General features: G+C 33.3%; 1 protein-coding gene across 1 annotated transcript; it reads right to left on the bottom strand.

The window, feature by feature from the left end:
- Positions 1-1,388: 1,388 nt before the first annotated feature.
- On the bottom strand, positions 1,389-13,592 carry LOC149796048 (uncharacterized). Its single transcript, XM_089965966.1, has 9 exons — positions 13,457-13,592; positions 11,749-12,002; positions 10,943-11,103; positions 9,172-9,320; positions 6,644-6,786; positions 4,408-4,501; positions 3,646-3,799; positions 3,244-3,370; positions 1,389-1,719 (listed from the first exon to the last, which is right to left on the bottom strand). The coding sequence occupies exons 2-9, from the start codon at positions 11,999-12,001 to the stop codon at positions 1,664-1,666; spliced, it is 1,137 nt and encodes a 378-aa protein (XP_089822092.1). The 5' UTR covers position 12,002; positions 13,457-13,592; the 3' UTR covers positions 1,389-1,663.
- Between the last annotated feature and the right edge of the window lie 1,456 nt (positions 13,593-15,048).

The following is a 15,048-nucleotide window of genomic DNA, read 5'->3' as shown; positions in this document are numbered from 1 at the left end:
GATTATTTCGGGATTTAAATCATAGTAAATTTTTTTTATTTTTTCTCATTTTCACTTTGTATTCTAGGGAAATAAATTACTTGTTAAATTTTGCAAAGCTTGTTGTCTTTCATTCTTTTCTGTTACTTATTTTAAGAACATAGTCTCGTAACAGCATAAAAAAACATTTTTGCGAATCAACTATAGACTTTAGTTATTTGGTTAGAGTTGATCTACAGAATCTCTGGATCGAGATTTAATTTTCATACATTTGCAGTGGCTGACGATAATGGGTTACGCAAGATTGTGTTGCTGTTTTATGCTAATACATATAAAGTTGCTATTATTTAATTGCAACAGTCTAAGCAATTAAATCCGTAAACAAAACTGAATTATTTCATCGCTAACAACGTGCATTATTACAAACTTTCTATAGGACGCTCAAAGACGTGAGTAGTGCAAGGAATGATTTGAAAAATAAAAACGAATTGAATGACTATAAAACACTTTGCTTCCTACTAAATTCTAGTATTTCAGGATGTATATTTACTTCTTTGTATTTACTTTGTTGATTTGGGATTGTACTAATTCTTCACCGTCGCTTGGTGTCTCGTCTTTGACGAGGATTCTAAATTAAAATGATGTCGCATGGCGCTTTAAAACTATTTGCTAATGAATGTGAACTGTGAATGTGAACCTGTTTTTTCTTTGTCCCTCTGTTTCAAGATTTGTTTTCATTGATTTGTTTCTATAAAAAAAACTGTTTATGAGCAACTTAGGCTTTTAAAAATTGTTTTCTGTTCTGGCCAGTACAATTAAGAAAACTGAAAAAATTATCGTAATGGAGAATCAATATCACAGGTCTAGTTTTCAGATTTTTATATATTGAAGGGACATTCGTGGTTTTGTTTTTACACTAGTTCATCCGACCGAAAGATGTGGTTACATCTCGTTTTGAAGCTGGTACGTACACGTGTACTGGTTATCAATCATAACTGCCAAATGTATGAAATAATAAAACGTACGTTTAAATTTATTATAGCAAAGAAACCCTTGCAATATATCATAAGTTAATCTTTAGTAACCATGTAAATATTTTACACTCGACCAATCAATGACCAGCTTGATGTTGTCTTTTATTGCACAGCATTACCAACAGATTATTTATTGCCGAGGTAATATAAATATAGTAGTTAGCTCAAGGTGATCCGATCGTAAAATTCGAACATGCACTCTTTCAGTCGGGAGTCTCTCAAGCAAACCACTCATATTATTTAAAAAATGTATTTTTTAAAACAAATAACGTGACTAGATGCTACACTTTATAATGCAACCTCTGTTTAATCTGATTAATTTTTGTTGAAGAATAAAGCGTAAAAAAGAAGAAGAAAAAAACAAGCAAACCTTAATGAGTGTATTCATTTTTAATAATTATTATAATTCTTTACATATATAGTCATCAATTAACTGGATAACAAGTAATGTATATTCAATTTCATAAACATGGTTGGTACACATGACTAGACACATTTTAATGACCAGTTACGAAGCTGTTTAAATCGTCAAGAATTTGCACAGAAAATAATCATCAGTTTGACAAATTATGTCTTGATTTATACGGTTTTGTGTTTATAGTAATACAAGAACTATATGAGTCCGTTCCTGGATCTGGTCAGTACTTTCCTCAGAAGAGTGGGCTGAGTAGAGTCATTGATACAACAAGAAGAAATAAAGCAGCCCCTGAAAAAATACAAATACAATTTGTATTAAAAAGTGAGAAACCAGAAACATATTCGTTGATACGTATATCAGTATAAATGGAGAAAACCAGATGATAACACCGAGAATGGATAGCTAGAATATAGCACGGATCATGAAAACTTGTCTGTGGCACTGAGCATCAAAATCTAGACTATGGCACCGAGCGTCAAGGTTTGACATAGTTCATGCCTTTCAGAACCCGTATTACCTATGAATAAGCCAAGCTCAGAACTCCAAAATCATACACGATTCTTGCAGTACATTATATACATTAGCACTCATGGAAAAGTATCAAGTTAAGTAAATAATGGGTGTTTTATAATTCTTTAATCAAATCAAAATTAGAAAACGTGCACATTTTCGCATGTCCAGTTTAAGTTTGAGTTTCGTTAAATTTGTATCTGCATGGAGCCAGACTATATCTTCATGGAGCCAGACAGCATCTGCATGGAAGCAGACTATATCTTCATGGAACTAGACAGCATCTGCATTGAACCAGACCGTATCTGCATAGGTTCTAGGCTGGTTGACCTATGCTAGGTAGAGCAGCAACAATGCTGTCGCTCGCAAAACAATCCCACCCAGCCCCCACTCCTTTAGATGAATATTCAAAGTAAATGAGCAAGACCGGCCTCCAACAATCGTCTCAATTCGAATAAGGGTTGAATTTGTCATTTTTATTTCAATATAAAGTTTTGTACAGCCACGTCCATTTGCAGTTATTTTGTAATCTAACTGCTGATAGCTAGTATGTTCTAAGATAGGGTTATTGTACAACTCTTCCCGTAGTATCCAATCAGAAATGTGTGATTATTTAAGCTGAGTGTTCTATTCTCACTCGCAAGCGGTTTCGTACCTAGCGAATGAAACACCTCCGTGAGCGTGACTTAATAGTCGATGTAACCCCTATTTCCATGAACATCAGTACAATAGTCGTAGTCAACTGAAGGGTTCTTAAACACGTAAATGGTACAAATAATGTTTCCCTCATCACATTGTGACCACACATCAAGAAACTCTAACTTTCTTCTTCAAATTTGTATGACTTATTTGTAACCCTTACCGAGCCGAATATTCGAACTTCACGTCATGCAATACAAAACATGACCCAAACAGCTGATACAAATAATTATTTTTAAAATTAATAAACACGCATACCTAAACAGATCCAGAGAATTCCCATGTTAAGTAATTATGGAGGTTCGATTTTACGAAACTAATCCATACTATCATAAAGATTCGTGAATACTGCACTTTGTGTCGTACGTTTCTTAAAAGTGGATAGTTAGATGAGTTGCGAAATATCATTCCAGTACAGATCCTTCATAATCAGACTACTAATCACTAAAATCTAACAAAGCTTTAAAAGGGAGACGTAATAAAGATGGTACATACCTTAGGTTTATTACAGGATTATACGTTGAGTTGTTTTATCAAACACGGTTCTGAACTATAAAAGTTCACAAAGTACCTTTTACAGTAAAATTATCAGTATTTTCTAACCTGTTCTCTCAGCTGAGGAAACTGTGTTCCCGTTTAGATCATACTTCTCGAGGACTTTTACAGACGTTTCCACCTGTTCGCTTCTTACGGAAGCAGCGCGTCGCTTTCGGCTTGAAGAGTTGGTCTGCTGGTAAAATAAAATAAAAATACACAATAACTTAAATGTCATATATGTCATATATGTCACATACATACATACATACATACATACATACATACATACACACGCATGTTAAAATGAGTACGGAAGGATTTATGAATAATGGACATATATAAGGATGGAGAGAAACCAAACACATGTATACGCGGAATGACGGATACTAAATACACTCAGACAAATGGATTGACGTACGACACAGACAGACAAATAGACGGACTGATATACAATATATATATTTATACCTGGTTTTGGCGACATGTATTATCAGGACAGACAAGAATGGTACACAGATATGTGACATCAGAGGATCCAACAAAATGGAAGGCGTACACGTTGATGGTGATTTCTCCTTGCTTTCCATCTTTTGCTTCATCTATGAGGTTATCGTCAACTGGCCTGTGTGTAAAAAGCAAATTTGCATTGAAGTTGCCAGTCAGTAAAATAATACATTTCATTACATTTTCACGGTGGAAATTATTATTGGTTTACAGTCATTTTTCTTTCTTTGTTTCTTTCTTTGTTTTTTTCTGTGTGTATGGTTTCCTTTTCTTTATGACCAATCAAGTTTTCTAGGCTGCAGAAGTCATTGGGATATTCGGATTTCTTTTTCAGTGGCAGTTATTCCGAACTTTGATAGAATAATTGTTGTATTGGTAAAGATGGTGTTTTAGTAACTGTTGATATTTTTGCCGTATAGCCCTACGATATGTTTCTGACGGCGAAATAACATCATCAGAGTTTGTGATGATGAGATTAGCAGTTCATTAAGACAGAGAAAAATATTGTTTTAGATAGATAGATAGATAGATAGATAGATAGACATACAGACAGACAGATAGATAGACATATATATATATATATATATATATATATATATATATATATATATATATATATATATATATATATATATATATATATATATATATATATATATATATAAGATAGACCAGGACCCTGATAAGAAGTTCTGTGATTATTTTTAAACTGTCGGCTTCACGTACTTGAAATCTTTGTAAAGCGTATGGTTTGAAAAGGCGGAACCAGCGGACGTTCCATTAAAGGCGATGCATTCTTGTAGATACATGTAGTATGCGCCTGAAAGACACAACACAGAAAATGTTTAATGATAAATGTCGGGACGCCACAACATGTTTTTTTCTTATGGAGTGATCCTAACATTTTGTGTATTTCTTTCATTTCACTGAGACTAACGAATCAAATACTATCAATTACATTGCCTTCTAATATTAAATGAGCCTAAAGGATTTGTCCGACAACAAAATGGAATTGGGTACGTTTGATATTCTTACGTTCTGTATGTCTGATTGAATGAAGGTCTTTCATAATTTTATACGAAACAATTGTTAATTTGAACATGGTTGAATGCCATCACCTATTCAGTCAATTATATCCACAAAACGATGTCAAACATATGAGCAATATTTCTATGAATGTTTTTCATCTCAAAAGACATTTCGAATATCCTAAAGTTTGCATGGATTGGGATCAATAGACGATGAATACACTTAGCTAAAATGTTAATTTTATTAGGATAATCTTTATATATGTACATAAATTTAATAAACTTAAGAATGTCATAAGAATCACTTATATGCACTAATTGGTCTGTAGCCAGTTAAAAATGGCAATTTTGCCTCACTTCCTAGAAAGAAAATACAATATGTCACTTTGAAAGACTTAAGTATAGCCACGTGAAGGAAGAAAATAGAAAATATCTATAATAATCAGCAAAGAAATAGATCAGTAGAGGTATAATGTTTTGTCTCATGGGTGCAGTTATGACACTCATTATGCTGGATAAGATTTAAATGCTATTTTAATGACAACAATTGCTGGAAAAGAATTTGTAAAAAGTTGGAATATTTAGATAAGAGTTACTATTCTAGATTAGATTAGAGTCAATTTTCTAAATTAGACTAGAGTCAAGGTTCTAGATTAGATTAAAGAAAATGTTCGAGATTAGATTAGAGTAAATATTCTAGAGTCAACGTTATAGATTAGACTAGATTCCATACCCTAGATTAGACTAGAGTCAATGTTCTAACTTAAACTAGAGTCAATGTTTTAGATTAAACTAGATTCCATTCCTAGATTAGATTAGAGTTAATGTTCTAACTTAAACTTGAGTCCATATTCTAGATTAGATTAGAGTCAATGTTCTAACTTAAACTAGAGTCAATGTTTTCGATTAGACTAGATTATATGCCCTAGATTAGACTTGAGTCAATGTTCTAACTTAAACTAGAGTCAGTGTTTTAGATTAGACTAGATTCCATTTCTAGGTTAGATTAGAGTCAATGTTCTAACTTAATCTAGGGTCAGTGTTCTAGATTTGGCTAGATTCCATGCCCTAGATTAGATTATAGTCAATGTTCTAACTTAAACTAGAGTCAATGTTCTAGATTAGAGTCAATGATCTAGATTAGAGTCAATGTTCTAGATTATAGTCAATGTTCTAGACTAGATCCAATGTTATAGATTAGAGTCAATGTTCTAGATTAGAGTCAATGTTCTAGACTAGAACCAATGTTCTAGACTAGAGCCAATGTTCTAGATTAGAGTCAATATTCTAGATTAGAGTCAATGTACTAGATTAGAGTCAATGTTCTAGACTAGAGTCAATGTTCTACATTAGAGTCAATGTTCTAGATTAGAGTCAATGTACTAGATTAGAGTCAATATACTAGACTAGAGCCAATGTTCTAGATTAGAGTCAATGTACTAGATTAGAATCAATGTTCTAGATAAGAATCAATGTACTAGATTAGAGTAAATGTACCAGATTAGAATCAATGTTCTAGATTACAGTCAATGTTCTAGATCAGAGTCAATGTTCTAGATTAGAGTAGATTCCATGATCCAAATTACTCCTGAGCATGACTTGCCATTCAGTCTACTGTATAATTAGCATGTAAGTATGTTACATTTCATTTCCAAGGCCTGTCTAGTATTTCATGCTTGTTTATAGAGAGTATTTAGGATTTATAAACTGCGTTATTTATTATGCGTATCGATATGATAGTGAATTTATTTTAAAAGTTACATATGTATTATTTTTTTCATTCATATTACTAGTTTTAGCATTCTGTTACTAAAACTTGTTTGGAAGAACACACACACGCACAAACACACACACACACATACATACATACATACATACATACTTACATACATACATACATACACAGAATGACAGAGAGACAGACATGAACAGACCTGGTCCTTTGATATGGAGTATTTCTACATCTCCGTCGACAAACGTCCCAATCTCCTTGTTCTTGTTGTTAGTCACAGTAAGCTGCAGATCCAAGTTGGGGGATTGAGGTTTTAGTGTAATAGCAGGTCGTGATGTTGGGCCACTGGCGTAAGAATTCAAGGTTTACAAAAGCAAAATTATCAGTGAGAAATGAATAAAGAGTATATAGTACATGTGGCAACATTTAAAACACGATTCGCTCATTGCAATGTAAATACAAGTTACCAAGTGAGCTCAGGTGTCTAACAAGAGTGTTGTGGAAATAGCAAGCACCCATAACCGAGTGAGCTAAGGAACCATGGTGATGTGGAAATTGCAATATCAGCACTGATAACCGAGTGAGCTAAGGAACCATGGTGATGTGGAAATTGCAATGTGAGCACACATAACTGAGTGAGCTAAGGTATATAAAGAAATGCTATGGAAATTGCAATATCAGCACTGATAACCGAGTGAGCTAAGGAACCATGGTGATGTGGAAATTGCAATATCAGCACTGATAACCGAGTGAGCTAAGGAACCATGGTGATGTGGAAATTGCAATATCAGCACTGATAACCGAGTGAGCTAAGGAACCATGGTGATGTGGAAATTGCAATATCAGCACTGATAACCAAGTGAGCTAAGGTATATAAAGAAATGCTATGGAAATTGCAATATCAGCACTGATAACCGAGTGAGCTAAGGAACCATGGTGATGTGGAAATTGCAATATCAGCACTGATAACCAAGTGAGCTAAGGTATATAAAGAAATGCTATGGAAATTGCAATATCAGCACTGATAACCGAGTGAGCTAAGGAACCATGGTGATGTGGAAATTGCAATATCAGCACTGATAACCAAGTGAGCTAAGGTATATAAAGAAATGCTATGGAAATTGCAATATCAGCACTGATAACCGAGTGAGCTAAGGAACCATGGTGATGTGGAAATTGCAATGTGAGCACACATAACTGAGTGAGCTAACATATCTAACTGAAGTGTTAAGCTCTGAGGTTACATAAAGCTGACCTATTAAAACAAATCCGATTTCAAATTTCTAATTCCAAGATTTGTAACCACGAAAAAAATAAACAAACGTTGACTCTCATACACTTATGTGGCCGCAGGTAAACTAGAGTGCAGGAGTATCGTACAGCAAATAAACTTAAGTAACATCTTGTATAATGATGATGAAGAAAAGAAACATTCCTAAATTTTCCCTCAGCGAGTATATATATATATATATATATATATATATATATATATATATATATATATATATATATATATATATATATATATATACTGATGCGTCTCTGTTGATGATTAAATTTGTGGACATGTTTTTTGTGACTTTGCAAAGATTTGCAAATCAAACAAAGTTGTGAACGAATGCTTTTGCAATAATGTGTATGGGGAAAGATCTAGGTAATCAAAATTGCATCCAATGTCCGAAAATAGGTGTAGAATATGACATTCTAACTCATTACACCGCAATGGGCCTTTAACTCATTACACCACGATGGGTTTATATCTGTAAAAAGGAGTCCTATTTTTAGTTTTATCTGGAACATACGTCAGACCCTTGCCCATTCCAGGAGAAAATTTAATCGTGCAGCAGACAAAGTCATGAGGAAATATAATCGCTAACTCTTGGTAAATACACAAGATAGTAAATTCTGTACCCGTATTAAAATATTGGTCACGTGGCCATTACAGGTGCAAACATCCGTAATCTTTGTTGAGGCTTATCTACGGCTATTGTAAAACTAAAATGCACTTAACATATTAGAAACTATACGATGAAGGCCCATTACAAGCAAAACATATGGTTGCAGAAGAAGTTAAATGACTGTTAAATGTTGATCCGTCGTCAAAAACCGTAACCAGGACCAAGTTGATAGGCGAGAGACTAGTGGTACGAGAATTCCCCAGACTTGAACATTGACATGCAATCAGGAAATCTCACAATTATTTGGAATGCTGCCTGTTGTAATATCATAAAAGTAGAAGCAAGGTCACATTGTTGCCATTTACGCCAGTTAGTTTAACAATACTAAATAACAGTTTGTAATTCAGCAAAAGCATTAAACGCAAGACTATGTATACAGAAACATGCTGCAGTGACCTTATCAAAAGCAGCAAATGCAAGACTATATACAGCTAAACATAGCAGTGACCTTATTAAAAGCAGTAAATGCAAGACTATGTACGTATAACAGAAACATAATGCAGTGACCGTAAAAGAGCCATGGCTATATAAGCATATATTATTTAAGGATGCTATATGATATAGCTATAGATGCTGAGGGCCTTTGATGCATATCCCAGAAAGCATGCTCAAAGCTGGGTCATGTGACTTTGTCGATAAAAATTTCTAAGTAGCAATTGTGACACAATTACTGTTAAATAAATCATAAATCTGTTCCACTAGTGGGGGTAATAATTTTGTTCCATTCTTAGAGGCATAGCCCTGTTGCTGGCCACAAACTCTAACTCTATACCTCGCTATGTTTGACGAAACCTGTAGGGTAACTGTTTTGATGGTTCCATTTTTAGGGAGGTAATCACACTCAAAGGTGAATTCTATGAAACTCTTTCCTCCAACAATATCTGGGTTATGTTGTGTTGTCAAACTTCCCCGTAGAGAATTCTTGAAAAAGGAGAAAATATGACAAAATGACATATTATGATTCCGAACATAAAATATTTGTAAGATAAGATTGGCTAGTGACTGAGAAAAAAAAGAGACATGATGATTTCAAAGTTTGGCTCAGATTTGAGGCATTTCGGTGAAAAACGTTCAATTTTGGAATGAAAAAAGACGCCAGTAAAACACCGTCAAGTAAAACGAAAACACATTAGATACATTTATAGATGATTCATTGTGAAAAAAAACAATGTATAAATAAGAAACTTTTGGAATAAAATCGTGTTTTTATTGATAACTATCCTACCTCAGAGATATTCTGTGTAGGTCGAAACATGTTTGCGAGAACAGCACAATATATATACTCACAGTGATATCCATTTTTTTTAAAAACGAAGCTCAATGTAAAACAAATTTCCAACATGACATATGACGGTTTTGTTTTTAGAAATTAACATAATAAATATGAGCTCAATCACATTTTCATAATGGTCGTTTTACTTCTCAAATGGCTATATTTTTCACTGTTAACGATCACTTGGTTGTGGCAAGTGAACCATGGGGCAGTTCAGACAGTCCATTGGTTGTGGCAAGTGAACCATGGGGCAGTTCAGACAGTCCATTGGTTGTGGCAAGTGAACCATGGGGCAGTTCAGACAGTCCATTGTGCATTAGCTAAGGAGATCCGGATGAATGCTAGTTTGTTTATCAATATGGATTGACGTTTTTGTTTAAAATAATAAAAGGAACACAGTTACGCAAACAAATAAAAAATATTATAATTCGTTATAAAGAACAACAATAGCTCATTATGATGGTTTCACAATGCATAAGTAATTAATAGGTATTCAAAGAAGCGATTTCAAAACATCGGCCACATAAATATTGTGTATATTCACTTATTCACACGAGTATATTATTTACTTTGATTTCTTGTTAGAAAAAAATAGCTGCAAATTTAGTATAAAAAAATAAAATAAATGTTAAACCGCGCTATACAAACAACTTTATACCCCATTGCAGCAATAAAAAACGACAATTTGTTTGACAACAAAACGATATTATCTATCCATACAAGACCTACTAACCTAATTACAAACAGCTTCAAGGGCATAATATCACACTTTGATGTTAGAAATATGCTTCTTGGATATAAAAACAAAATTCATGTAGTCGGAGTCTTTGTGCTGCCCGTCGCATCAGTTTACACACTGCGTTATGATATATATTGAGTTTGAACTCAAGTGAATGAGGATGTTAAAAAACTAGCAAACCAAGAGTATATTTTCTGTTAGCCAGGAGTTATATAAAGTTAGTTTCCATCTAAGCTAAGACACGTGCCAGTTATGAAAATTACGTTTGATTGACACTGGGTACGACCAAAGAGCAACAATTATGTTATTTGCTTTTAAAATCAATATATGAACATTTGTTCACCTTTATGCCATCATTATGATTTAGAAAACAATACAAGACAACAATAAAACATATTTACAATATACGTGGCATATGCGCAAATAGTAACACATTCCTATATACTATTTAGGTTATGTACAGCAATCATGTGAATTGGATAGGAACAAATTCTTATCAAGTAAAATTGCACGAGACACCGTCACTCTTACATTAAAGCAATCTTTTCCTCCGATAAGAAATCCACCATCGCTCTCTTTTTTCGTGGTACAGTTGGCATTTGAACGTAGTTTATCTGACGTGATATGGAGGCTTTTGTAGGACTTAACCAAGTCAGAGCCAACAAGCCTAATCGTCTCATTTGAGTAGCATTCTGAAAGAATTGACAGAGACATTTTCGGGATGATTATAGTTAATACCGTACTTAGTGTTTTAATTTCAAAGAAAAATGCTAATATTTGTTAAAAGTGAATTTCCTGCATAAAATGGTTGTCCATTAAAGAATTGAAATAGGATAAATCGTTTGCCTTTTTCAGACTTTTTATGCTAGATGTTTTGTAAAACAGGGTGACCTAAGTGCAGTACACTGGTTATTGTCTTTAAATAACAAACAATCCTAATTAGTTTCAGCATCATCCAAAATAATGATGCAGTATTAAACTGTAATTAATGTTGCAACCTTTCAGACTTTGGAGAAACGGAAGCTGACTAGAAAATATATTGTGAACTTTAAGTTTCTCGTATCAGTAACTGAAACTGACTAGAAAATACATTGTGAGCATGACGTTTCTCAAATCAGGAAACGGAAACTGATTAGAAAATATATTGAAAACATGACGTTTTTCATATCAGGGAAAGGAAACTAACTAGAAAATACATTGAGAAGATAAGTTTTCTCATGTCAGTAACGGCAACTGATTTGAAAATACAATACGTTTCTCATATTGGGAAACGGGAACTAAGAAATGGATTACTTATCCTGAGTGTAACATGCAAACAATGAGTTGTGATTATTTACCATATGTTAGGTTTGCTGTCAAATCTGTAGTTGATGTTGGTCCGGAATGTACAGTGATTTTGGGTTGCGTTGTAGTCGACTGCCGAGTGGTGTTAGTAGTTGCAGCAGTTGTCGGCTGAGTAGCTTTAGCAGTGTTTGTAGCTATAGCATTTGTCGACTGAATCGTCTGATTCGTCGTTTGTGTCGCTACCCCGCACACCATTATCACCACCAAAACCAACGAAAGAACGATTGTTTGTCGAAATGGATTCATCCTGAAAAAATTGTAACAGTTAAATCATATAATTAATACTTTCTGTATTAGTTTACCTTTTTCTTGTAATCTCACAAATTATGTTTCAACGCTAAGAAAATTTGTACTTTGGTGGTGTGCCTTGTATATATTACATAGTTAATGCAAATGCTTGATAAGCAAACGTAGTTAAACTATTAGACTACATCCTACATGCTTGAAAGAGTCTTTACACATTGAGAATATCGTTGAAACATTCTATTTGAAATTAAAGTACAAATATCAAGCCTTATTTTTGTCATGTCGAAAACATTTCTATTGTAACTAGTTCTTTAAAAAATAAACAATTAAAAGCAGTTCATAAACCACACAGAAAACAGAATCTGAATTTAACTGAAAGAGTTTACTTTCGACCCCAATTTAAGATTACGAGTTATAATATAGAAATGATTTTTGATCATGAAAATTGTAACCGATAACCGTGCTGATTGATGGATCGTTGGCGATCGAGATCATGATATATATAAATAATATCATGCTAATTAGTACATGTTCTATTAATTATTACACATCATGTTAATTAATACTACTTGTGGCTGATTAAAGTGTTTTTCCGCTGCTTTCAGAGGACAAATATTGTAAGAAAATTCATTACTGATATTTCCGACTTCATTCAAAAGAATTCAGTTATTAGTAACAACAACTGGTTTAGGTCTTTTCGCAGTGAATTTTTAAAAAATACAGGAGCTATTATTTACTATTGACATTTAATGAAATAAAGACATTTCAAATGACCAGCAGTTCATTTCTTGAGTTTTATAAAAATTTATATATAGTCTGCGGGAGTTTGGAATTGCATTTATCACACTGATGTATATGATTGGCACCCCTTAATGACAGGAAAAGGTAACATTTTTAAGTATTTTGTCACCATGTCGTAAATTATATAGGACATAATATATGACACTCAAAACTACGAAATATGAACAAAGATGCCGTCGCTTGTTTGTTGCTATATCTACTGGTACCTAACGACAAAAAATAAGTCACACGTTTTAAACCCTGCATGATGAACTTAAATACGTGAAAAACAACAAAAATGTATACGTGGACCTATGTTAAAAACTATTCTTTATTCCTATTAATAAAGTGCGTACCCATAGCAACAATATTATTACACACCAATAGTATTTCATTAAAATGTACTCAACATGATACAGGTCATTTTAGATGTAATAACCTATCACTAATGTGAGATTCTTTAATATTAATTACAAAGTGAATTATGCTTACAATAGAAAATTATACTTAATGACGCTTGTTGCACGCCTTTTAAGTCATTAGTATTAGTCATTTGGTATAAAAATAAAGTATGACTAGAAAAATAATAATAAAAATTAAAAAAAGGGAGAAAGTAAAACGTAACTGTTAGAAGAAGATGAAGAAGATGATGATGATGACGAAAAACAAAATTACCTTTGACAAATTACACATGTAACAATCTTGGAACGTGTGGTTTCTACCGCTACAACCTGATTAACTGGGTAGAGGATTTACCGATCATTACATAGCCTGTCGGGATACCGATATGACCCGCCCATTCTGGCCTTCCACTCCCCAAACACTTTTACCGTATGTCCACCGATGAGACAACGTTCTGCAACTTTAGCAAGAATGCATTTAGGAATTCTTTATAAATCTTAGATCGAAAAGTACACACTACGTGCTCTAGGTATTTGTTTTGCACTGATTAAAAACTAATGATACGTAGAAAGAAAAGATATACAATTAATATCGCATAAAAACAACTAACTCTCTTTGACATTACATTTAATAATGCAACATGAAACGATTGAATTAGACATTGCTTAAAGCTGGACATTTCATGATAACTTAATAGTTATTTAAGATATACATCCAACACAAATCTAAGAAAGCGTTATAAAGTACGTAGTAAGGTGGAATTTTTGTAATTAATGGGCCGTATCGCAAAGCAGCTAAATTTAATGGAACACAAAATGAGAACAGTTTTGTTTCTATCTACCAAGACGGGAAGGTGTACTTGGCAAATTAATCTTTATAACCATTTGAAATGTTATATTTTATTATTGTAAAATATGATAAATTCACTAAAAGACACTAGAATATTTAGTTTGCCAAAATGGTTGTAAATCAAGCAGACATCACGTTAGAGAGAGCACGAGAAAGAGGGTTTCGACATTTCTCATCAACATTTTATAAGACTATACGAATCTGTTGTAAGGTCAGAGTCAACTGGTCAGTACACCAGCATCAGTTCAATACAGCGTGACTTGTTCTTTCTAAGGGATTCAGTGTTGCAAAAACTAGTGAGGCATAGTTTACACTTTTTATTCGAAATACCAACACAATTACTCGAAACTGAAATTTAATTAATTAAACAAAAAATGAATGGCTATTATCATTTTAAATTTAGCAGTTTTGTGAGTTTTTGTTCAAGAATGGGTTTATTTAATTTTGAAGATCAATATCCATTTCTGATTGCAAAACATCCACTAGGCTAGATATATCAAAATGTCAAAGCATTGATCAGATCTTTCTTTGCAAATTTTTAATTTACTCAGAATGATTCCATTCAGCTTTTAGTACGCTAATTTTCCAATCCTTCTTTCTGTCTCTCTCTGCCTGTCTGTCTTTCTGTCTGTCACGCACACACATGCACTCTTGCAAACACTTACACACACGTTTCTGATAATGATTGTTGATGTTATTAGAAACCGACTAATGATTGCATTATGCCTAGATGAAGGTGCTCTCTCGATTCGCATTTCAGATGCCTTGGTTGATCATATTTCTTGCAATCCCTACATTCACAGTTTGAAAACCTTGTTTAAAAAATATTTAATTTCAGAAATGTTTGTCTTCATCACGAATTCAGGCAGTTATTGGTATGATGATAAGAGATATGAGCAGAAAAGTTCTATTTATGTGTGAACTGGGACAAATGAAAAATGGCCATTTTGTTATAATTTTGTTTTATTCACGATGCTTTACAAATCCGTGATAAGTTCTATTCATGTCGCAGGATA

This window comes from Sinohyriopsis cumingii, chromosome 7 (genome assembly GCF_028554795.1).
Source record: "Sinohyriopsis cumingii isolate HCF-2022 chromosome 7, ASM2855479v2, whole genome shotgun sequence".
Classification (NCBI taxonomy): domain Eukaryota; kingdom Metazoa; phylum Mollusca; class Bivalvia; order Unionida; family Unionidae; genus Sinohyriopsis; species Sinohyriopsis cumingii.
The sequence above is the reverse complement of the archived record's forward strand: the minus strand, read 5'-3'. Positions and strand labels throughout refer to the sequence as shown.

Coding starts and splice junctions, on each gene's coding strand:
- LOC149796048 (XM_089965966.1), bottom strand. CDS start 12,001: ATGAATCCATTTCGACAAACAATCGTTCTTTCGTTGGTTTTGGTGGTG. Junction 11,104..11,748: donor GACAGCAAACCTAACATATG/GTAAATAATCAC, acceptor CAATTCTTTCAG/AATGCTACTCAAATGAGACG. Junction 3,371..3,645: donor ATACATGTCGCCAAAACCAG/GTATAAATATAT, acceptor TTATTTTACCAG/CAGACCAACTCTTCAAGCCG.